Source organism: Dermacentor silvarum, chromosome 7 (genome assembly GCF_013339745.2).
Source record: "Dermacentor silvarum isolate Dsil-2018 chromosome 7, BIME_Dsil_1.4, whole genome shotgun sequence".
Taxonomy (NCBI): Eukaryota; Metazoa; Arthropoda; class Arachnida; order Ixodida; family Ixodidae; genus Dermacentor; species Dermacentor silvarum.
The window spans coordinates 9,616,365-9,640,540 of NC_051160.1; the positions used below are offsets into that span (position 1 = coordinate 9,616,365).

Here is a 24,176-nt window from a genome sequence, read left to right on the forward strand (position 1 = left end):
CCAGATTTCTGCTATGTTTGACACGAGTAACGATTTCGGGCAAATCAATTCTTATTGATCAATTTCGAACGTCACCGAGCCATGGCGTGCATGCAAAATAATTTCGCGCAATTTGTAAGAATGAGAGCTATTAATGCATACCGGCCCACACTTTCATATCAAGCCTTTAATAAACTCCATTCAAACGAATTAAGAATCTGCTTCCGTGTCGATTTATGTGTTCAGTCTAACCTTGACATCACAACCTCTCTCCTGCTACTTATTATGTGAGGTCTTTTGACGTGCGAAGTGCGTAATTCATAACAGCATTTCTTTTTTACTTTCAGAGGACAAATACCCATCGATGGACAAAATCGAGTGTGAGCGCAGCTTCATTGTAATTTGCTGTTACGATTGTTCTCTCACTTACCAACCTAATTAGCGGTTAGGACAGCACTATTGTTTTTTTTTTGTTTTTTTTATCGAACATGTGCACTGTTGAATTTCTGATTACATGTTATACGGAAGCAGCAGATTTTTTTACGAAATGCTTGTAACGCAGATGCCTTGGTAATCAATGATAAAAAGTACGTGCCAAAATTTTGAATGCGTGTTTTGGATCACATTACGTTACTAGTAATTTATTAGTTTGAGAGCGTCGGGAAGCAAATCCCATTGGGGCGATATCCTGATCCAGATTTTTTTTTTTTTTTTTTTTTTTGCTTTCTTCCAGGCCTCGCCAAGCAGCCGTCGGTAAGCATTCTGTGAACTGCTTCGCTGTGTAGTAGTACTTCTTTAATGGCACTTAGGAACAGGAAAAAAATATTGCTAGAACCTCATATGCTCTGCGTCACGTGAAATACAAGAGCTTCATTGAAATATTGCGTTTAGGGTAGGTAGGTGCAAATGTGGAATACCGCGAATTTTGGTAAGATGTTTTCGTCGTTTTGGCCGTCGTTATAAATTGGCATTCACACCGTCGCGTGACCAAGTTGGTCGCAAGGCGGTGGCGGCCGCAAATGGTCGCTGTGGCGGAAAAGCGAGGAATTTCGTGAAGTTATTCACTGACCGATTTCTGAGCTTTGCAACAGGAGTCGCAAAGCTACAGGACCAATCAACGGCGCGGGAGTAAGTCAGCGAAATACGTTGATGGTTATTTTACCGGTCTTTCAGTTGTATGAGCTGAAGTGAGCTGCAGTAATCGCGAGGTGTCATGGTGTGGTGATGGGCTGGTCACGCTCACCACTGTGGACATCGGTCGCCCTGCGTACTTCCTAGGTCGCGAGTCACGGTCGGTATATAACGTGATCTGTCAGTTCCTAGAGCGAATGACACTTAGGGGTCGTCACGCTAAATGACCTAATAATGAGACTACGTTTTGTGTGAAGTCCAACACTATAGGAGTGATGCAGTAAAGTAAAAAAATCACACATTATGGCGAAAAGCCAGACAATCGGACATCATAAAGAAATATTTGATATATCTTTCTGCAAGGTGAGTGATGCGGTAAAATTTTACTAAATTACAATGCGAGCATCAAGTGTCAATTCCATCTCTTCCAAATGTTTTATCAATGTAAATTGAAACGTGAACGTGTCAAAATGTCAAAAGAGGCGTTGTTATCTTTCTGTGGTCGTATGTGTTTTAAGAGCGACCAGGGTCAAGCCGCCACATTTACGTTTGCAATACAAGTTATAGTGACGGTAAAGGTGAATAATTATCAACTTTGATCTAACTTTCGCGCGTTTACGAAATAAGGCGGTGTGCCTTTTTTGAGAAAAATTGCGCAACAGGCGTCGCTCTAAGCGGACACGGCTTACTGGATGAGTGATCCAATTACCGCTGCAAAAATAAAAATAAGAAAGGAAAGGTCAGTGTGTTTGTTAAAGTGTCCTGGCGTTCAGCCGTCTCCTATCGCCTTGGTTCTCAGACTCGAATCAAAGGGCAGCTTGATATACATTAGCCCTGAGAAGGAACGAAATCATGAGGTTCAGCTTTTAAGCTACGCAGGTAGTTTTGCACAACTAGCCACTGAGTGTGTCTATCAACGCGTGCGATTCTCTGGGTAGTTCTCCTCAAGACAATAAATGCTGAAGTGAAAATTGCCTTTATTAGAGAAATGATTATCAGATCAACCTAACTCAATACTCATAAAAAGAGAAAAACGTTTTTTGGAGAATGTATTAAAGTTAAATTTATTACAGCTGTGTGTTTCAAAAGTGTAGTATAAAAATTAACACAAATGTGTTAGCTGTACTTGATCTTTTTAATTTGATTCCGAAGTTGACATAATGAGAAAATTCAACTATCGCGAAAACTATGCACATTATATATGAAATGAGACGTCGCAATTTCATAATGCTTACGTATAGCGTGTTAAGGGAGAAAAAAATTAATAGCATATGCATCACTCTGCAACTAAACAACGCAAAATTTTTCCGTACACTGAAAGACTAACTTATCCTATGTTATTATTATAGAACGATTTACGAATACAGCTTGCACCTTTGTTGTATGTGTCCCAAAAGCATAGTTGGAAATCTAAAAAACAATTTCCTCGACTTTCGCTAAATATTCCTAAAACAAGTTCGCCTGAATAAAACTTGCTGTATCCTCAATATTTTACTTCCTAAGAAGTTTTGACCTGACATTTTGTATTTGTAATTTTTTCGCGATAAGTGAAGGTCGAAACCCTTGCGGTCCTACAAGAAGCGCTGGTAGGCGTCACAGCAACCTATGTAGTTCAATAAAATACCTGATTATACGAACTGTATAGTTTCGTTTTCGGTACTCGCGAAGTGAGTGCGTCATGACTTCATGATAGGCTGGCGCGCACCGTTCTTGCAATGGCTGACTTTAGAAAAGTGGGCGCCACATGTGGCGTTAAGGGCATAATGGGAACGTTAGGGTCAGTTGCAGTTTTGGAGGCCATGTGCTTCGCAGCTAGATATCGCAGCCGCCGCTGGGTGCTTCTTGCGTTGACGTAGCTCGAGGCGTTTGGGCGTGGAGCCACGAGCCAGCCCGAGCTCGCACTTCGACGCACCATCTGCGCCATTGTTTCCCGCCATCAGTGCGCGCTGGCCCTGTGAACGGAAATGTGTAGGGTCAGCAGCGTTTTAAGCGAAACAAGTTTCGGTGGTGGTGGTGTCACGCTGAAAAGTGGGCCGATCCTGGTGATAGTGCAGAAAGGGTCCAAGTTCAATGGCACATACCAAGGACAAAAGAGAGAGAGAGAAAGAGAAGGAGACAGAGAGAGAAACAAAGAGAGAGAGAGATAGAGAAAGAGAGAGAACGAAATATAGAGAGAACGATGGAGAGAGAGAAAGAGAGAGAACGAAAGAAAGAGAGAACGATAGAGAGAGAGAAATAAAGAAAATCGCCAGCCCTTCCGTTGCGTTGTACGTTTCCTTCCCTCGATGTTTGCGCGGAGTGCAATCAGGATTGCAGAGAGACACGTCAAAAGCATCGGTATTTTAGCTAACAACGTTCATTGCGACTCGTGCAGTCTGTTTATGTTTTATTACCCTGACATGTCGTGAACTTTACGTTACCCTGACGAAGGTCAGATACACACACGACAAGCTTCGCTTACCCCCCTTTTCTCGACAGGGCCTTAAAAGGGCTGATGATTTTTTACAGCGGCGCTGATAGCCTTTCACAGCGTTGCATGTACGCTCCCGAGGCAGGCTTTCGCCTTCCCGTTTTACAAAAGTTTAACACTTGCTTACTTTTGTAGGAATCTCTATGGCACGTACGACAGAAATGATAGTGATAAGGCACCTGAATCCAAGATAGCATGCCCTTGGAGCCGACATAAATAACGGTGCCAGGTTAAGGCGATGCTACTCAACCACCAAAGCTACTCTGGCTCTCAGCAGGGTTTTCATTCGAAGGCTAATTTGACCTTCCTACGCAGAGTGGAGCGCAATCAGCATTGCAGAGACACACGTCAAGAGCATCGGTATTTTAACTAACAACGTTCATCGCGACTCTTGCAGTCTGTGGAATAACTTGGCCTTAACTTCTCTTCCGGTCTAACGAGCATACCCGCGATCTGCGCTCTGAAATTCGAGACCCCCAGCTATATACGAAAGCCATATGTACACATAAAATGCTTAATTCAGCATTGATTTCTGCGAAAGAACGTGGTACTGGCACCACTGTTGCGTAGCTACCAGCTGTAAGTAAGCAAATCGATTCAATGGTGTCTCTTCTTGTTTGCATGTGATTATGGCTAACAAAGTTAACTTTATCCTGATCTGTTATTACGGCGAAAGCCCTAAACGCTACGTCAGACGGCGGCCTTGGAAAACGCGGCGCGCTATACAGAAAAGTCATGCGAGCTCACCTCGCGCAGAGACGCGCTCGTGCCACAGGTCGCGCATTCGTCGTCGTCTTCTTCCACAGCTGGCTCCGATGCCGCTCATCATGCCAAAAAAAAAACATAGTAATTAAATAAAGGTCATTCGGGCACGCTAACCCACAGCCTTCGATGGGAGTCGAACTAATGACCTTCGGTGTTATGGCGAAGTTAACTAGGACGCAGTTAATTAATAGAGAGTTAACTAAGGCCCTCGAACCCACGACTATTGGTGGGAGAAAACAAGTAACAACGCATTCTAATGAGAATGTCAAGCAATTTAATGAATGTCTCTTGAGCGCGCAGGCTATCGCCTTCACCCTCTTTGGCGGATGCTAAAGTGACTGTCAATTTTTTCGTGTCCGTCCGTGAGCAGAAATTGTAATCAGCAGCAATGGCTCATACCTCCCTAAGCAAGCAAAAAACGCAGTGGCTCATCCCGCTGGTTAGTGCAGAGGCTACAAGCATTTAACAAAGTGAAGCGAACAGTGCTTACACTCATTGGAATACCAATCCCCCCCCCCCCCCCCTTTTTTTTTTCTTGAGTTCTTCGGCTGTATACTTGCCGATTCAATGTCTGTTCGCTCAGAAATACCTGAGAAGTTATCCGCCCGATGAACGCACGAAAGTAAACTTTATTGGACGGCTTCTGAAATCAGTCGAAGTTGCGCCACGTTCTTTTTTTTTTTTTTCGTTTTTTTCGTTTTGAAACAGTCCGCTCCTGCGTGCTTTTAGAGATAAAAACACACTGGTAGGAACCTCGTAGCTATGACCAGCATAACAAAGGTGTATTTTTCAAAGCGTGAGCGGCAGGCAATGTTTAGGTACAATCCGTCACCGGCAACTTGTTGAAAGACACATTCAGAGATATTCGTTCGAAATAGCATTTTTTCTATTCTGAACAGCATGAGATGAATTCTAGTGCATAATACACGTGCCTAAGAGCTCCACAAGAAACTGTTTACGCGCTGAATCCATTTAAACGTGATTGCTGTCGGAATGTTCCCGCGTATAATACGAAAGTACAAATGCAACGCAATAAGAGTAGCGTGTGCAAAACCTACTTCATGTTATGATGGCGGGCCACTGTCTTCTCAAAAGTGTGTCGTGGCAGTGCGTTGCATGCGTTTACCAAAAGCAGCTCGCGATTTACGGGCTTCTCTGCATATGTGCACCCGGCCGACAGTAAGCGGGAGCAGGAGCACAGATACATTTGACGCAACGACCGCCCGAATACGTGTCCTGATACGTTACTTCTTTTAACTGCATGCCTTTAGGATAGAAGTGTGTTACAGAAAAAAAATAATCAAGATATGGTGCTGAAAATTGTGCATAAATGTAATGATACGCGTTTAAGTTATTTTTTGAATATGCAGTCCATTTTTGGTTATCTCTTCGGATTCTAATTTTATGTGAGCTTCCGTGAAATAATTTATTGCGTAGGTTTGCAAATTATTTGTCCTTTGGGTATCGCTTAACACGGTATCAATGGCATCTGCATGATTCAAGGAATGCCGTAAGACCAACCTTATTCCTCTGCCTTACCTAGAACACGAGTTGCGAGACTTCAAGCGCCAGAAAGACACTCCTTCGAGTTTTTCAACTTCAAAACCTCCCAACTCATGTTCTAGCTAAGGCAGAGCAATGAGGTTGGCCTTACGGCATTCCTCGGGCAGACAGAAGCCATTAATGTCCTGTTCAGAAAAATCTGAGCATAAGATATTTTGGGAATCTGTGCAGAAAATATTTAAAGGACACTTAATTGCATAAAATTGGAACCAAGAAAGATAAACAAAAATGGGCGTCATATTTGAAATAAGCACATAAAAAGTACATATATGTACAAGTTTGCAATGCCATACCTGAAAGAATAAAGATTTGAAAAAAATTTCGGCCATCGACTCGCATCTCCTCTTAAGCATGCGGTAATGCTTGAAACCTTGATAACACGCACCAGTACTCCTCCACAGTGCTGTTTGCTACAAAATATGTCCGCGCCAATTCCACGGTTCTCTGTAAAGAAAGAAAAAAAAAACACGTTTGGTTACAGGTGAGCTCGTAGCGAGTAGTACGTTATATATATATATATATAAACATATATGTTATATATTATAACATATATGTTTATGTTCATATACACCTAATGTTTTCCCTTTAAAAGTGAACGATGCGTCTCTTTAGGTGGCCGCTTGTCGACGCGGAATGGGTGAGCCCGCCGTTCCGGTGGTTGTCGCCGCTGCCAATGCATGGACCAAGATCGCAGACCGCGAGAGCACGAGGACGTCATCACATGCCAGTGATGACGTAGGGGTCACGGGTACCTCCGTAGTGGCCACGGTTACCTCACCAAGCCGTGTCGATATGACGGTAAAGAGGCCGATTATTTGGTACTAGAAGCAACAGATTCACCTTGTCCAGGCCAAATGCAACACAAGTTTGGACCGCATAAGACAGCCGCTATTAGCGGCACAACCACATGGGCAACAAACTTCGACACTAAAAAGTCTCTGAAAATAAAAACACACTGACCTTGCAACGAGTAATAGAACCTTAGGATGCAAGTAAGCCAGCAGTGAGGATAAGAGAACAAATCGGCGTCGCCGATATTCTACCTGAGAGTAAGAAAAATAAACGGAGTTCGTACTGAAGTGCACAGTAATATGGTGACAACGATGAAAAAAATGTGTAGCTGAAAAAAAAAAAAGTTGCCTCTATCACTTCTTCGTTACACCTCCATGAAAATGTTACGAGCGCGGATGCGTCACGAGAACCTATGAACAATAGACGCTTTTGGCAATGACGCTGAAAAGTCATTACCACTGGCCGGAGATGACGTAGAGCTGAGATCGTGTTCAGCGAGTGCCACTCCCCTGTATGACCTCCGAGATTAGGCGGCACCAGTAGCATGCCGGAAATCTCGGAGGAGATTTTCTGTGTGATATGCGCTAACGACAAAGTACACGCGATCAGCTGCTATGTGCTAAAGAGCGCATTAAAAAAAAAACACGATGCGTTACCTAGGCAATTAAACAACTACCAGCCCTTCAGCTGTGCCACGATTTCATCAGTAGTAGATTTACCGCTCATCATTAACTAAATAAGCCTAAGTGATATTTCGTGATAGCTGACCTTTTAAAGGTAGGTAGACATTGCGACACATGACGAAACCGCTACCGTATCCTCCATCTTGCGTTCATCACGAAATTCGATTCCTGAAAACTGTTGTTCGCATCATTTCAGTTTATGTTAGGGTGTTGGTTTGGAACCAATTGAAAACCCTGCTAGTGAATGCTTTCGTGACGCAACACGTGCTGCGAATCAGGGAGTAAAATTTGACGCCACAACGCTTTGGCTTGCCAGGTTGAAGATTCAAAAGCCTGATTTAGGAGTTCGACATCCCGAACCAAATCGTGGAGACATGAGAAAGGCGTTGACAGAAATCGTAGAAGAGGGCGCCACGTTAAATTTTCGCAGTAGAATATGCCGGGTGTTCCAGCGAACACATTCAAAAATATTTAAAGATTACCTGGGGCAGATAGCACAATTCTATTTCATGAGCTGGTCTACTCGAAGAGGCGGACATTAATAGCACCAAAAAATTGAACTGCATAATCGACTACTTAAGAAAAATGCACTATTTAAATATTTAACTAATTACCTTGCCCATATTGCAATTTACAAATTCTAGCCGTGGAGTTCTCAAGGCGGATACATTTGAAACGAATTCTCAGGATGACACCAGTTTCGAGATATTCATTTCCGAACTTTGCGGAGAAATGCATTGGCGTTTTCGAGTAGACCAGCTCATGAACCATAATTGTGCTACCTGCCACAGGCAACCTTTAAATTTTTTTGAAAGTGTTCGCTGAAACACCCTGTATTACCACGCACTTTATATCCTATAGGAGGAACCCTACGACAGCAGTACGTACAGCGGCTGGTCCGAAGTCTACCGGATGCTACGGCGCCGCAGGTGAGTTCGGTCTCTCATAGCAAATATGAAAACTTCGTGTCAATAACGTCCAGCGCACGTTCTTGTTCGCACAGTTTTATTTAGAAAATAAAAAACGTCCTGACTACAGTTGAGATCTTAAAGATGTGAATTGGATTTAAATCTGCGTAATGCTTCGCGCACCGCAGATATCAATACTATACGAGGGTCCCGGCTTCAGCAGGATTGATGCCTTCGAGCAGCATACGACGGTTTATTAGACGGCAGGCTCCTGCTAAAGTCGCTATCGGTCAAAGGCTGTTCTAATCCACCACTATGGCCATAAGTGGCGCTAGCTACCATTTCGATCGCGTACACTTTCCGGTTTTAGATCTTGCACACATACGTGAATACTCAAGAATGTGAACGTGGGAGCAGGCGCCGCTGTAGCACACTTGGTAGTGCAATGCACGCGTATAGTGCAGAGCTTGCGGTTTTGGCTGCCACCGTCTGAAAGTTTTTTTTTTTCTTTTTTTTTTCGTCAAGTTTCATTTACCATTAGCTTATCATGTTAAACTACAATGAAACTACAAATAATTTCCCGTATACTTTCGCGGGTATCGTTGTCTTTTCGCTTTATAGTATATGTATATTGTCTTAGATATATCATTATCTTTTGGCTCTTGGTTACTTCTTCGGGTTCACTACGAGGTGTTGTTTGTTTGTTGTTGTGATAACCACTGACCTAAGTTGGCGTCAAAGAAGTTCATTGAAGACTGGCACATACCCAAGCTGGCGGTAAAGAAGTTTATCGAAGAACAGCACATAACCGGTAGGTCATAGTGGCACACAATACCCAGCAGTGGCCCACAATAATACCCAGTATGTAATAGTGGCACTAGGGACACGCGCCAGCTGGCACATAGAATATTTGGCGTCAAAGTAGTTCCTTGAGCATTACATACTCGCGTACACATTGGCACATAATCACGCACAGCCAGTGGAGACATACCCAGTGGTCCTGTTGCACAAATACATTCGCACAAACACAGTCGCCCCAGTTGCACATAGCGAGTCCCAGGCTTCATCATCGTCATCATCATCATCATCAATAGTCTATTTTTATGGCCACTGCAGGACGAAGGCATCTCCCTGCTAGAGCACTGCACGGGCTCGGGCTTACCCGAAAGCCCGGGCCCGGCCCGGCTTGTGGGCCGGGCCGGGCCGGGTAGAGCAGTTTTTTCACGGGCTCGGGCCGGGCTCGGGCACGGCGTGTGCTTTTTGACCCGGGCCCGGACCGGGCTCGGGTTTTCAGACGCGGGCCCGGGTCGGGCTCGGGCTTTCTGGTGGTGCGCATGTAACGTGCACCGAGTTATTCTCGGGCGTCTCAACTCTGAAAAACATGTATTTTTCGGTCTCGGGCCGGGTTCGGGCCGGTTTCGAGCCGGGCTCGGGCCGGGCTCGGGCCTAAGGTAAAGGGGTGGCGGGCCGGGCCGGGCGGGTAAGGTAGATTATTTCCTGGATCGGCCCGGGCTCGGGCCCGGGTCTCGCCATAAAAGTTTTGATTGGGCTCGGGCGGGTCGCCCAATGTAAAAACGGGCCCGGGCCGGGCCCGTGCAGTGCTCTACTCCCTGCGACCTCGATTACCTCTGTCTTGCGCTAGCTGATTCCAACTTGCGCCTGCAAATTTCCTAATTTCATCAAACCACCTAAATTTCTGCCGTCCTCGACTGCACTTCCCTTCTCTTGGTACCCATTCTGTAACTCTAATGGTCCACCAGTTATTCATCCTACACATTACATGACCTGCCCAGCTCCATTTTTTTTCTCTTAATGTCCATTATAATATCGGCTATACCCGTTTGCTCTCTGATCGACACCGCTCTCTTCCTGTCTCTCAACGTTAGGCCTAACATTTTTCGTTACCGCTTTCCAGGCTTAAAAGGGGCACATTCTCATTGGCTCCAGTGGCACGCACCCAGTCTCCTCAAAGCACATATTTCTAGACTGCAGGTCTTCGGTGTTTAGTCGTCATGGTCCGTAGGCGCGCGGTTGAGAATAGATCACTTCCAAGTTGTCCGCTACACCATCCCTCGACAAGACGAACATCTATAGGCGTGCAGTTGTACGTAGCGAGGTTAAAGGAGCTTTAAATACACGTGCAAGGAACGAGTGAGCACTGCGAATGTGGGCTTGAAAGTGTTGCAGGTTGTTTTATTTCGCTGCCATTTGACGACGCGTGGCAAAGTTCTTCGCGTATGTGGTTAGCCCTCGTTGCATGCTTCTAGAGCACTGCACGGGCCGATTTTTGCTGCCCGGGCCCGGCCCGGGCCCGTTTTCACATTGGGCGGCCCGCCCGAGCCCGATCAAAACTTTTATGGCGAGACCCGGGCCCGGCCCGGGCCCGGAAATAATCTACGTTACCCGCCCGGCCCGGCCCGCCACCCCTTTACCATAAGCCCGAGCCCGGCCCGAGCCCGACTCGAAACCGGCCCGAACCCGGCCCGAAACCGAAAAATACGTGTTTTTCAGAGTTGATAAGCCCGAGAATAACTCGCAGAAAGCCCGAGCCCGGCCCGGGCCCGCGTCAAAAAACCCGAGCCCGGCCCGGGCCCGGGTAAAAAAGCACACGCCGTGCCCGAGCCCGGCCCGAGCCCGTGAAAAAACAACTCTACCCGGCCCGGCCCGGCCCACGGGCCGGGCCGGGCCCTGGCTTTCGGGTAAGCCCGAGCCCGTGCAGTGCTCTAGCTTACATACTCGTTAAGTAACTCCAACTCGGGGTGCTATAACAAAACGTTATTGCATTCTAACTTCATTCCGATCTCCCGACGTCACATTTACGTAAGGAAGACGCAAGCACGGGCGGTGACTCGATCTCAAGATTGTTCCGCGAACCCAGTCAGACGCTCTCCTCATTTATAGGAAGTGACCTTTGTGTGGTTCCGAAACAAATTGCATTGCCTACCGCAACACGGTTTTCTTTTCTTGTAGGCTGAGGAGAGGTGAGGAGAGGGCTGAACGAGAGCTGAGGAAAAGCTACGTTATACTGCCATACTAAAGTTTAATTATACGCAAAGAAATCAATTCTAACCAGCTGCTACCAGTACACAACGCCGGATCAATCAGTGGATTAGTCTTCTATTCATTTCAGAACGAGGAAATTAGTTTCGTTCGGCATATTAATGCACCTTTAGCGTGTACACGTCACTTTGACGTGATGAGTTTCGGCGGTTTTCTGACGTGGCGCGACAGACAGGCGAACTAGGCGTGGCCTGAAAGTATTTTCACCAATCGTGGAAGGTTAATGGCCACAAAGGCGTAGAATCAGGAAGACGTGTGTTTCTTTCGTTTGTCCCAATCATGCATAATCAGTGTGTGCCCATCATATTGAGAGGGGGAGTTTTCGCAGATTTCGTGACGTCTCGTGACAAACAGGCAAAGTGGGCATGGCCCACAAAATGTTTTTACCCATCGGAGAGGGCTAATGAAGGAAATTGATTAGAACCATTTCGGAATAGGTTTACGTTATATCGCCATTAGCTGAAACGTTTAGCTATCCTGCACAACATCTCTCATTCCCCAGTGCGTTTTTACAGCGCAGCTCTTAATGGGCCGTTCCTGCAGCGAGAGTCGGCGGCGGCGTAACCGAGTGAACGAGCACAACAGCGAAGAATGAAAGAGAAAAGCGTAGTGCCGACGACCGCTACGAGATGGCGCCAGAGTATCGCGCGTCGTCTGTTCACTTCTTTATCTTGGCCACGGCGTTTCGTAGGCTAACAAATGTTAAACGTTATCCCTCTACTCACAACGCATCTGCATGTATCAGAAGTTTCTCGAATGTTTTCGATAGTTCTATCCGTTGGCTTTTGTCACGAAAGCTTTTTGTAATCTGATTGTATGCGCGACGCGAATTGTGTAGTGCTTTCTGGAAGCCACGCAGGCACCAGCGATTGATTGAGTGACTGCGCGCACCCGCAGGTCAGATTTTCGACGATCGCCCACTCTGCACGCCGCTATCGTTGTGCTTGAGTGTTACTTGTTTAGCAACGCTTCGCTCCGTCTGCAACGTGCTGCACGAGAGAGATTGTCCGCGCCAGCCAATAAATACATTGCGAATGAAAACACATATAGAGCTTCACTCAAATTTCGCATTAGGGAGTATCGTAATCGTCGGTGAAATTTCCCCAAAATAATAAACCTAATCAATCAATAAATCAGCCAACAAATCAATCAATTAAACTTTAAATACCAATTATGTACAGCGGTGCTTGTCTGTACAGGGATGAAGAGGAAGCGTCGAGACGCCGTCTGCGCTACGCCCTCTGCTGGTGCTGCATCCTGCTTTTGGCTCTGGCTTCCGCCTTGCTTTACTACCTGATGTCCCAGATGAGTAAGTGTGATAGCGTTTTTGACCGGGTCGGTTAGTCAATACGCATTAATGTTGCTCACAATGATTCAGTGGGACTCAACGCGGATAAGAAAGGGAGTGCGCTCTGCCTGCCAGATTTTGGTTGTCGCGGGACGTAACTATCATAGAAACTCCGAAATCATGTATACATGATTTCGACTAATCCAGCGGAGTTTCTATATATATGCTTGCCATTGCTCCAGTGTCATGGCACACGCGCCGTGGTACGGATTTCGATGCAGCTGCATTTTTTTCTACAATGAGCGTAGCTAACGACGTTCGACTTGTCCTATCACTACTCTCAATAACCAGGAAAGCAAGGTGTCTAACCGAACCCGACTCAAAAGCCATTCTCGAATCGGAATTTCGGATGGAGCTCAACCCGAACTTGAACTGACATTCTTCAGACGTGCCTGAACCCGAAGCGAACGCGAACCGACACCGGCTACCGGTTCGGCACGAAATGGTTCAACCATATCTGGCGCCAGGGGTATTCTGTTGATTCGCGACTCTTCGCAAAAAAAAAAAAAAAAAATCGAGGACAGCTAAGCACTTCTGATGAGTTGTGAATGCGAAAGCATTAATGTCCAATTGAACGCCGCTGAGCGGTCCTTCGAGTTATGAGCTTCTCGCGGGCAAGCGAGCGCGTTTTGATTTGGCATCTTGGAGGCTCAGTTAGAACGCAGGCGAGAGCTTGCAAGGACAAGGAACGCGTGCATAACACATGCTTCCGAGAGCGAGAGTGAGGGTGACGTGGCGTCGTGGCGATGCCCTCCCCCCTCATGGCGTATACCCGCATTGAATATGCGATTGTAATCCAGGGATATGCGGGTTTTGTAGCCAGCGACAAGAAAGAAAGAAAGACGGAAATTTAGGAAGGGAGGGAGGGAGGGAGGGAGGGAGGGAGGGAGGGAGGGAGGGAGGGAGGGCATGTGCGGGGAAAGCTGCGCCGGCGCCGGATCACCTGACGCGCGCGACCAATAAGATTCGTTTAGTGTGTCGCGGGGAGGGAAAGGTAAGGGGGTTTGCGCGCACTCCGCCGGGCTTCCCTCGCCTCAGATCAGTTTCGGCAACCAGCCACTCCCCTGTAGAGGAAATGGGGGTAAGCGAAGCTTGGTCGTGCGTTTATTTGGTGTTCCTCGGAACGAATTGCACTGACGAGTACACTGGTGGGCTCGCTGTCTTTTGGTGTCTTAGATGATTTCTCGGCCAGTCAAGTGCCCGGAATTCGTTTTAAATTGGTATAAAATTAAGTTGGCCAAGTCAAGTTATTATTGTAAAAACTGAATCATTGTGACAGAAGGCACACAAGACGTCAGACAGCTTCTCAATGTGTGCTGAGTGACTGATAGAAAACACACGGAACAAACATTGGAACACCAAGTTTAGTTATAAACAGTAACAGACAAAGAACTGCTTAGTCACACCAGGTGAATATAAGGGCTTTATTGTGCTTTGTGAACGAGCACAAACGACATCAAAGCAATTCATCCACTCGCTAAGATTCTTAGCACTGCCTAAAGAATTTCTCCGCGGAAGGGTTTTTTCTTTTAACTTTTTAGTCGGCAACTGAAAGGCTTCTCGGCGGATGACGCTAAGCTGACGTTCATATTTCTCCATGCGCCTAAGAACTGGATAAGCTCGGCAACCACCTATGCTCGTGGTTGTTATTTTGCTTTGAAAATGAACCACCCGTGAATTAATTCTTCATTGTGTCATTTACGCTCCATTACGGTCTATGAAGTGCGCGGTTAGCTTTGAGACAAACTGTGAGGTAAAAATTATGAAACTGCATGTGCGAACTCCGATAATACAGTGCGCATGCAAATTGTAAAAGCAAAAACAAAATAAAACTTTGCTGAGAATCAAACTATTCCATTCGCCTTTCGCAGTGGAAGAGGCCACCACGGTTGCGTTCAAAGGGATATCAGTAAGACCAATTACGAGGCCCACCATCGCTGTTCCGGCCACCGGCAAAAGTACAACCAGCTCAACGACTAAAACAACCATGACAACCACCACCACGACTACAACAACAACAACCACTACAACAACCACTACAACAACTACTACAACAACCACCACGACTACAACAACAACTACAACAACCACCACGACTACAACTACAACAACCACTACTACTACTACCACCACGACAACCACCACTACTACTACTACCACCACGACAACCACTACGACGACGACTACCACTCCAGAGCCAGTGCCCGGTACGTTAAAAACGTTGTCTCAAATGCTCATGCTGCGTGGCCGCCTAATTAGGACACTATTCGTTGAACAATTCGTTCACCACTACCTGACAACGAGCATCGTCAATTCCACATTGTGAAAATTTATACCGACCTGCGCCAACTGATTGCCATAGCAATACGAATATATCGTGTGGAGTTCTAAATTCCGGGCAAGTTTTGGATTTCTCTCCTACACAATGATAAAAATTATATAGATTGCAGCATCAATTCCGCCTGAGTGCATTTAGTTAGGCTTCAACTCAGTCGGCTTTACTTCTAAGCATGCCGAACAAACAAGTCGCTTTCCGGTTTACTAGGGGCAATACAGCACTGATGAAATGGCAAATTTATATATTGATTTTTTTAAATACCCTCTCATAGCCGATAACAAACACTGCAGTTGGTTCAGTATGGACTTGGGTTAAAGCGACAAAAAGAAAGAACGAATGAAGAAATTGAATGATGGGTTCATCTGACGCCGGATTTTCTGCGACAGGGCCCGGGCCCTTAACCCTGTCGCGTTAAAACGCGTCCCCGCCCCCTCCCCACGCTTCCTCCAGCGAGTTGCGCGCGAATGGAACACGACGCACTTCCTTCCCTCTTCGCTCTATAGCGTGCGCGAGATCTAGTCGCGATCGCCGGCTCACCCTCGCACGCTTTCACTCGCGCATACGGCACACGGCGCCGATTTTATCGCCCTTGGACTTTATACGGAACCTCACGGTGACGACGACGGCAGAAATGCACTTGGAGTGTGCCTATAATTGCTGTCGCAATAAATTCCCGTTTCGCTCTCTTGCGTGCGCAAAATCGAGTCGCGATCGCCGGCTCACGCTCGCACGCTTTCACTAGCACATACAGAATACGGCGCACGGCTCCGATTTTATCGCTCTTGGACCTTATACGGAACCTCACAGCTAGAAATGCGCTTGGAGTGTCCATATAATTGCTATCACAATAAATTGTATAAGTATTTTATTCTCATATGACTTACGGGCGACGCGACAAGTGCTACACACACGTGCGTTGCATGTGCAGGGATGTGCGATCATCCGCCAGTGGCCCTCTGCCGAGCGACGGATGGAAGCGCTCACCTGAAGGTGGTGGTGTACGACCCAACCGACAACACCTGCCGCTCCTATAAGCCCGGTCGCAGCTGCCTCGCCGGTGACAACCGATTTCGTGACATGACATCCTGCGAGGCCGCCTGCAGTAAGAAGCCCGCTTCTATAGTTCTGGGAACCAACAGTGAACCACAAAACGTTTACGGACAACGGGATCTCGGAAAGCGTAGAATTTCAGAGGAGCCTGCGACAGTACACCCAGTACCCAAAACCGTCCATCACAATGTTGTTCGCATGTATTAGGAGAAGCGAGAAATGCGAATATCAGAATGCGTTTGAACATGTGAAGATATTCAGCTTTTCCTCCGATCCCGCAGTCCGTAAACTTTTGTGGTAGACAGTAAACTCTGAGTTCCGAGATACCTTCCGAAGTCATCACATAGATGCTAATGGAGTTTTAACTTTTTCCGCTATTCAAAAGTCCCAAACGTCGACACAGTAGAAACAAATACTTGCAAGACTTCAGTGCTCCCTAAATAATTGACACATCATGCCAAAGGCTCAACTTAGCAAGTATCGAGAACTGCTTGCGCGCGAAAACGGTCGAAATATGGGAACATATCTCGAAATACGTGACGTAACACCTACCGGCGCTCATGTTCTGGCGCGAAAACTAAAGGAAAATTTGAATGATTTTTTCGGACAGTAAAGTACATTTTCCCGCTAAAAGAATAAATATATGTATAGTGTGTTTAATAGATTACCAATTTAAACATGACTAGTCTTGCCCTACATTATCAAATCATCAGGCTATTTTATATTGTTTAAGCCTTGCAGCAGCTTTCGTAGAAAAGAAAAATCAAGGATTTTCAAGGAATTTGAACACCATGATAAATATCTTCAAAATTAAATTATGTTTACTCCGGACAACTTAAACAATTGAAACGAAGCCTTAAGCAGCGAATAAACATTCGTACATTGCGCAGGCATTGAAAAAATAAAATGTGCTTGCTAAGCCTTCTTCGAAGGTATAAAGCCGTATTGCTCGAAAATAATCAAAACGTAGCCTTAAGCAAGAGCCAACATTTGTATGTTGCACAAGCATTGAAAGGACAAAATGTATTTGCTAAGCCTTTTTCGCATAAAGCATAGCCTATATGGAGTTTTACACAAAAATTAATTGAGTGAGGTAATGTCTAAGGGAGCTCCAACATAGCCTCCTCCAACAAACCCTCCATGTGGCTCCAAGCATGGCGCTTCAGTCAGCATGGGAATCGCGGTTAGTAAATCAATTTGCCTAGACTTCGTTCTCCTGGCTTCAAATGGCTTTGTTCGCAAAACGCTTCCAATTGACAAAACGCTTCCAACAAGATATTGCGTTACAACGCCAGAATTTCCAGTGGTTGTGCTTGTACGCAATCTTTTTTACAATCTTGCGATAACAAAAAAGGAGAAATTGTTCAAAATTTGAGGAAATAAAGACCGATGCATCCTAGTAAACGAAGCCACAAGAACGCCTTAAGCCACAAATGCGAACATCGGACAGATCCATGAGCCAACCATCACTTCCATGGTGGATGAACGATGGCAGCGCGACATTTCCCTCTAGTAATTTTTCTAGGAAACTATGGCATCACCAGTCGTCACCGAGATGGCTGCGTACCACAAAGATCAAGCTCTTGTAGATTATGTTAATCACTAGAGACCATATGTTCAGGCACTGGAGAAATGCTGTCATATGCGTCTATAGCAGGCACTTAGTCATTTAACACTTGTATAGGTGCCAAATACTTTCATTTAGGTCCCATGTATAGGCTCAATCACAACTTCAGCTGTGCATCTGCAGATAAGTTATGATTTTCTAAGAAACACAAGCCACGTACTAAAAGTCGTGTTTTCTCAAGTTCATTTTATTTTGTAGATAAAACGGAACGAGGCAAGCTACGTATAGGCGTCAAATTTAATGTGAAATTTAGTCTGACTATACACCGTGAGAAAATTTGTGACAGCAGTGACAAACAAGCACCACAGCAATATTTCCACATTTCAGGTTGCACCTTTCTTCACCGAATATTGCCTTGGATGCAGAGCAGGAAAAGCTCAACATCCACAGAAGTTAGAGGCGCGTATTTGTTCTTCGGAACATTCGAAGATCCAACACCACCGGGCGTCACAGACTTTTCAACGGTTGGGATCGCTCACAGTTGTTTCAGTACAAGGAAACCGTGATATTTGTCTGAGAGACATTACAATATCGAACTCTATTAGCAACGGGTTTATTAGGGATAGTGGCGAAGCTTTCCTGAAAGTCCAAAATGAGCCTCACGCAGTCCCGAGTCAAAGTTGTACCCAAGCGATAAAGTTTTTCGATGACGCACAGCTTGAAGATATATCATCATGTAGTGCATGCAGTTTGAGCGCTGCTCACAGTGAAGCTCTCGTCTGGTGCAAAGCTGTTAAGCACTTTGCCTTTATATCGGTGAAGCATTTGCGGTAATAATAGGCTGCCTTCAGTCTAGTTCCTCAGCGAGTGATGACATTATAAACAGCTCACAGTGAAGCTCTCGTCTGGTGCAAAGCTGTTAAGCACTTTGCCTTTATATCGGTGAAGCATTTGCGGTAATAATAGGCTGCCTTCAGTCTAGTTCCTCAGCGAGTGATGACATTATAAACAAAAGAAGGCCAGGACAAAACACGGAGAAAGGCATTTTTAGTCTGTGAAAATCCAATATAGGCACCAACATCAAAATAGGCATTAAGGAGCACAGTAAAGGTGCCACTAAAATATTTCTAGACGCAGTTCATGCCTAATGTGGGCACGATGAGGATGCTTTTTTTTTAATACATATGTTGAAAGACTTGTTGTTATGTTGTACGCAGACAGCAGACGTACGGCCGCCATATGAGGGCCTTCAGACACATTCAAGCTCAATGTTGCAGCTTTTCACCTCGAAGACCCGCCCGCCCCCCCCCCCCCCCCCCCTCAAAAAAAAGAAAAGCGTGTTGGAAGAGAAAGACATTCTGTGCTCTCTAAGGAAAAAAATGGAATTTGCCGAAAGGTCCGGTCACTGCTAATCACTTTGGATGGGCTAGACTTTTATCTTGCGTAAACTTTGTGGTCCATTACACTGATAGGATTCATTATTAGCTTAGCTGAGAGCAAGCGTTAAGCAGTTTTTTAAGCCTTCCGTGAAATTTAAGCGCTTTCAAGGTCTAGAAAATGGCAGTCTCACGGTCAAGTGTTTCAAGGACCGCTACAAAACCTGCGGTATCTACTGGACATAGATGTCTCCCAGTGATAAGACTCTTTAAAGTAACGCGTACCTGTAACAGCTGTATTTCCTGTGAAAAAAAAAAAAGAAAATATGGGCACTGTCCGCAGGTGGTCCACAACGCATGCCCGCTTGCTCGGCACGCGTGCACATGCATAACTGCGTTCCGGGCGTCGACACCAACTCCTCGCAGTACTACCGCTTCTCAGAATGGTGCCTACCCGTGGACAAGGGTTCGTGCCTCATTGGGAAGGGCTTCACCTCCAAGAAAGAGTGCAAAGAGGCGTGCAAAGGTGAACAATCCGCGGATCACAAGTATGTTCTGCTCCGTCATGCGAACTTTCTCGGGGAGCTGGAGGATACTCTGTTCTTTGCAGTGACAGCTGTGATGAGTTACATCAGCTCGCTACATGTCCGTATACGTACATATATTCGTACGCGCGCGCGCGTTTGTGCCTGCGTGCCTGCGTGCCTGCGTGCCTGCGTGCCTGCGTGCTTCACTATCAAGAACGGTTATTGTTCTAGTTGTTCGTAACGCTGTTCTAGCTGTTCGTAACATGGAGGTCCTTCTATATCTATATTAGCTGAAACGAGGCGGTTTGTGCAGTGCAAAACAAGCCATTAGGACAACCTAAGAATGCGAGAACTCACGTATACAGCTTCGCTGTCCTTGTTATATGAGCTGCTCGGATTAGGATACATACCGGAAAGTGTTTTTTTTTATAATCACAAGGAAGATATTAAGGCATTTGGCCTGGTCAAGTGGATTACCTATAGACGCAGACATTCCTTGCATAAGAAGTGGTGCGCGCCGCATATGGAAACCACAATCCCCCTCTCACATGGAGTGGCCAAACAGTACGTTCCATGCCCACAGGAACCACTACCCTTCGCCCTGATTCAGCTTCACGCGCACAAGACATGTCACCTGCAACACCTGCACCTCCTCTGCATGTATAGCCATCATTGTTCTACAACACAAAGCTGTGTAGGCCTTGTGTGTCGGTCCACGTGTGCTATTCGCGACTGCAATAACCACGCCACTACGTGTGCAGGGGAGAAAACCGACCCGCCCGAGTGTCAAAACAACAATGTGGACATGTGCAACTTGCCGGCACAGCTTTACCAGGTGGCGTTCTTCCGGGGACACTGCGAGCAGCGAGCGGACATCTGCCCGAAATCTGCAGGGTTCACCAGCATCACGCACTGCGCCAAGATGTGCCAAAGGTCAGACACACTTCGTAGCTATCTCGCCCCGCATGCTTAAACAGTGTAAAAAAAATATCGTTATAACGAACTCATCAGAACAGAAAAAGTGTATCTTGTTATATGTGGTATTTCGCTAAAGCGGAGATGCTCTAAAGAGCCATGTTATGGCGGGATGCATACTCCAGCAGATATATCGTCCCGCATGCTTGTAACGTTATAACCCCGTAATAACGAACTCCTCGAGACAGGAAATTTACTTCGTTGTAAGCGGTATTTCGCGAAAGCTGAGAAGCTCTAAAGAAGCATGTAAGGCGGGAAACGCACTCCTCAGTGCGGGAGCTCATAAAACATATGCTGAAAAATGCTTGCGCTCCATGGTGGGGACATCACAGCGCATTGAAATTCTGCTGACGGCCATGAGTTGCTGCTTCAGTCTTCTACTGGTTATTCGTCACGTGATGCAGTTAGGCTCAAGGTGCTGACATCACGCGGTGAACGTCACAGTGCCACTTGCCTCTTCCGGTTGATACGAAGAAGCGTGACAGGTCGCGGCTCGTGCTGTAGCATGCAGTACCGTGCGGGATTCCCGTTTCGAACTTGTTATAAAGCAGAGTCTAGCTCCGCTTTACTTCCAATGTTCTGATTGAAAATGCATATAGTGTTGTCGCGGCTGTGAAAAACGTAGAATAAAGCGATATTTCGAATAAAACGATTTCGTCATAACGAGGGTTTCCCTCACAACCAACTCTTGATAGCGCCTGCCTTAAAAATATTAAATTAGGTTAACGATAAATCTGCCAAAAGCCAACGCAGTCTAATCAAATAATTGAATGAATGTTGTGCCATTTGGTATGTAAGATCATCACGTTGTGAAGAATTTGCGGACAGTGAAATCTGAGGGAAACCTGAATATTTCTGCAGCCCGGGCATGCAGCTCCCGGTGTTCATATTTAAAACCTTAATTACCATGTCAGAATAACATGTGTACAGTTTTACTGGCGGCGGTCACAAGCTGGGCGAAAATCAATTTTTTTTCCTCTGATTCCATCGTCTGTAAACTTTGGTGCCGACTGTAAATCACAATAAATGGACTGTAGGCACAAGAGCTCGAAGGAGGATTCAAAATGCAATTGCGAAATGAAAATAAACTTGCAATTCAATGCATATGCACGCTATTCTACCACCTTGCTAATACGCCACAGTAAAGACTGCGTCATTTATGTACACACAGGAATGCTGATAAAGGGAGCGCTCCTACAAAAAAAAACAAGAAATTAAAAAAAAATTTCTACACAACAAAGAAAAAAAGCATGACCTAGCCAGGTGCTCCTCTTCTATATGTACTGTGAGAGCTCTTATACTGTAGAATTTACAACAAATAACAAATCGAAATATGCTCCTGTTTCTGACAATAAAAAATGAATTAATGAATAGTGTCACAACTTCTCAAGACCATCACAATGTTCCCCGGGAGTGACGATGTCCGTGTGACTGAAGCCTATACTTTCGTGCTCTTAAGATTAATGGGTGTCAACCAGCTACTGCCGTCTAAATACTCCCCGTAACTTCTATTCATGTAGGTGCATACTTTAGATGCCCATACCTTTAAACTAAATGCAACCCATAGAATACGCATATTTCCCCTATGCATAAAAAACATATATAAATACGCCCATATATTCACAATGTCGTAAATATTGGTTGGCCCATTCTTAACACTACTAATCTGAGTCCAAGTGTCGTTCAGAGCGTTACACTTGAGCCTCACTCAGGTAATTCAGTTGACAAGTAAATAAAGATAACAAAAAGTGGTACGCCACAAGCTGCCGCCAGTTCTGATACACTGTCATATCGGTACTCCTTTCAATATCACAGCAGTTCAGCCATCAGGGGCGATAAGAGGCAAAATCTCACACGCGAAATGTCTGGGCCTTTGATCGTCGAAGACGACACAGCGTAAAGCACTGAACACACTCGAACACTTATTCAAAGAGGCAGACATACTTAATGTAGACTGGGTGGGACACTGGATAGTAACCACAATTAATGTACCCACAATCCACTTCCATCGTTTGTGTGCTATATATTGTGTGCCACACTGTTTTTTCGTTTCCTGTTACGAAGCTTTCTTATGACTCGTTTTTCCGTGCGTGCCTTATTTCATATGTGCATCCTTTTCATCAGTGCACCTGCTCACCTCAGACAGCATCGTGTCCTTATCTATGTGTTTTAAGCTTTCCATGTGTGTATGTGTAGGGATGCTCAGTGTTGTGCAACTTGTCCTCGTTTTTATCTCTACTATGTGTTCGTGCGTGTATAGTACAGTATGCTCTAGATGCTTCTTCCTATCTCTTGAGAGATTATAATGTTGCGAAAAGAAAATACCACATAGACTGCATAGACCACAAGGGCTGCACTTTTTTTCACAATTTTGACGAGGTGTGGCCCTTACCACGGGACTGAACCTCGGATCTTCTGAACCTCTGAACCTGAACCTCGGAGCCATTGTGTGCACACCCCGGATCTTCAGCACACCCTGGCTCTCACCGTCTAGTACTGGCACGCGGAAGTACGCAGCGCGCGAAAATTCGCCGATGCGCGAGCGCTGTTTCGGGGCACCGAACGCAATCGCGTCCCTGTTGGAAATTATTCTTTTTTCCGAATTTTGGGGTGCCAAGTTGGGGATGCGGTCCTTACACGAGTCTGTACGGTAATGTAAGGTTTGATAGGTGGACCATCAAAACTTTATTTTTCTTAAGTTCGAAGCTTTGCGAGTAACCCACACGTCATTCATTTGTAGCTCATTTCTATTATTGTGTGAATTGCAAATTTTATTTTCAACTCAGAAGTTCTTGCGCAAATGCAACCGAAAATCATTGAGCCTCGTGGCATTACATTTACCATCGCTACTTTCAACTGCAGTGCAACCGTCACGGTCCCAGAGCCCACCCCCTTGCGGCATTGATATGCTGCCTCTGTTCCACGAACTCATGCCCTTGCGTTGGTGCGACGCCGAGCGAAGACTGCCAATACGACGTGAATGTCTTCTTTATAAATACCCTTTTTTTAAACAGCACGCATCGGGTGTTTCTGCAGAAATCAGTTGCACCGGAATACCAATTAGCATAGCAATTAAGCGCACTGCCACAATCCAAGAAAACACTTCTTCGTTACAGTACTAGGCCAGATCAGGCCAGGTTACAGTACTAGGCCAGGTTAAGTACAGTACTAGGCCAGAACCTGCCCAATGCACTTTTTGTAGCCATATTGCAAGGGACAGGCTGGGTGAGGACACTTAGGATTTGTGAGAAGTATTTCAAATTCAACATGTGTATCTAACAATTTTCTGAAACAATACCTGCAGATAGGCCATTGTATGTTACGGCCAGCCACACACAGAAGGAAAGAAAAATCTTACCGCAGCATCACAACGTGCCATTTGCATAACACAGACATCTTTAGTTGGATCCTGGCATACACCTTCATCATTCATAAACAGACAGTATGTAGCGCAGGAATTGTGTGCTGAACCGATTTCTGTGAAGTCCGTTGCACATGTAAAAAAAGAAGAAAAAGAAAGTAGATTGAGTGCGAAGCCCCGCTAGCTTTTTTTTTTTTTTCACATCACCTTTCAAATAAAAAAATATCCCATTTACAAGCTTGCAGTCCTGCCCCAAGTCTAAGAACTCGGTAAGCTATGTCTT

At 45.6% G+C, this 24,176-nt stretch overlaps 1 protein-coding gene across 1 annotated transcript; it reads left to right on the forward strand.

Moving 5' to 3' along the window:
- Window positions 1–6,541: 6,541 nt before the first annotated feature.
- Window positions 6,542–23,501, forward strand: LOC125946821 (integumentary mucin C.1-like). Its single transcript, XM_049670905.1, has 8 exons — window positions 6,542–6,706; window positions 8,245–8,312; window positions 12,551–12,660; window positions 14,571–14,906; window positions 15,966–16,139; window positions 19,374–19,556; window positions 20,319–20,490; window positions 23,395–23,501. The coding sequence occupies exons 1-8, from the start codon at window positions 6,542–6,544 to the stop codon at window positions 23,435–23,437; spliced, it is 1,251 nt and encodes a 416-aa protein (XP_049526862.1). The 3' UTR covers window positions 23,438–23,501.
- The last annotated feature ends 675 nt before the right edge of the window (window positions 23,502–24,176 follow it).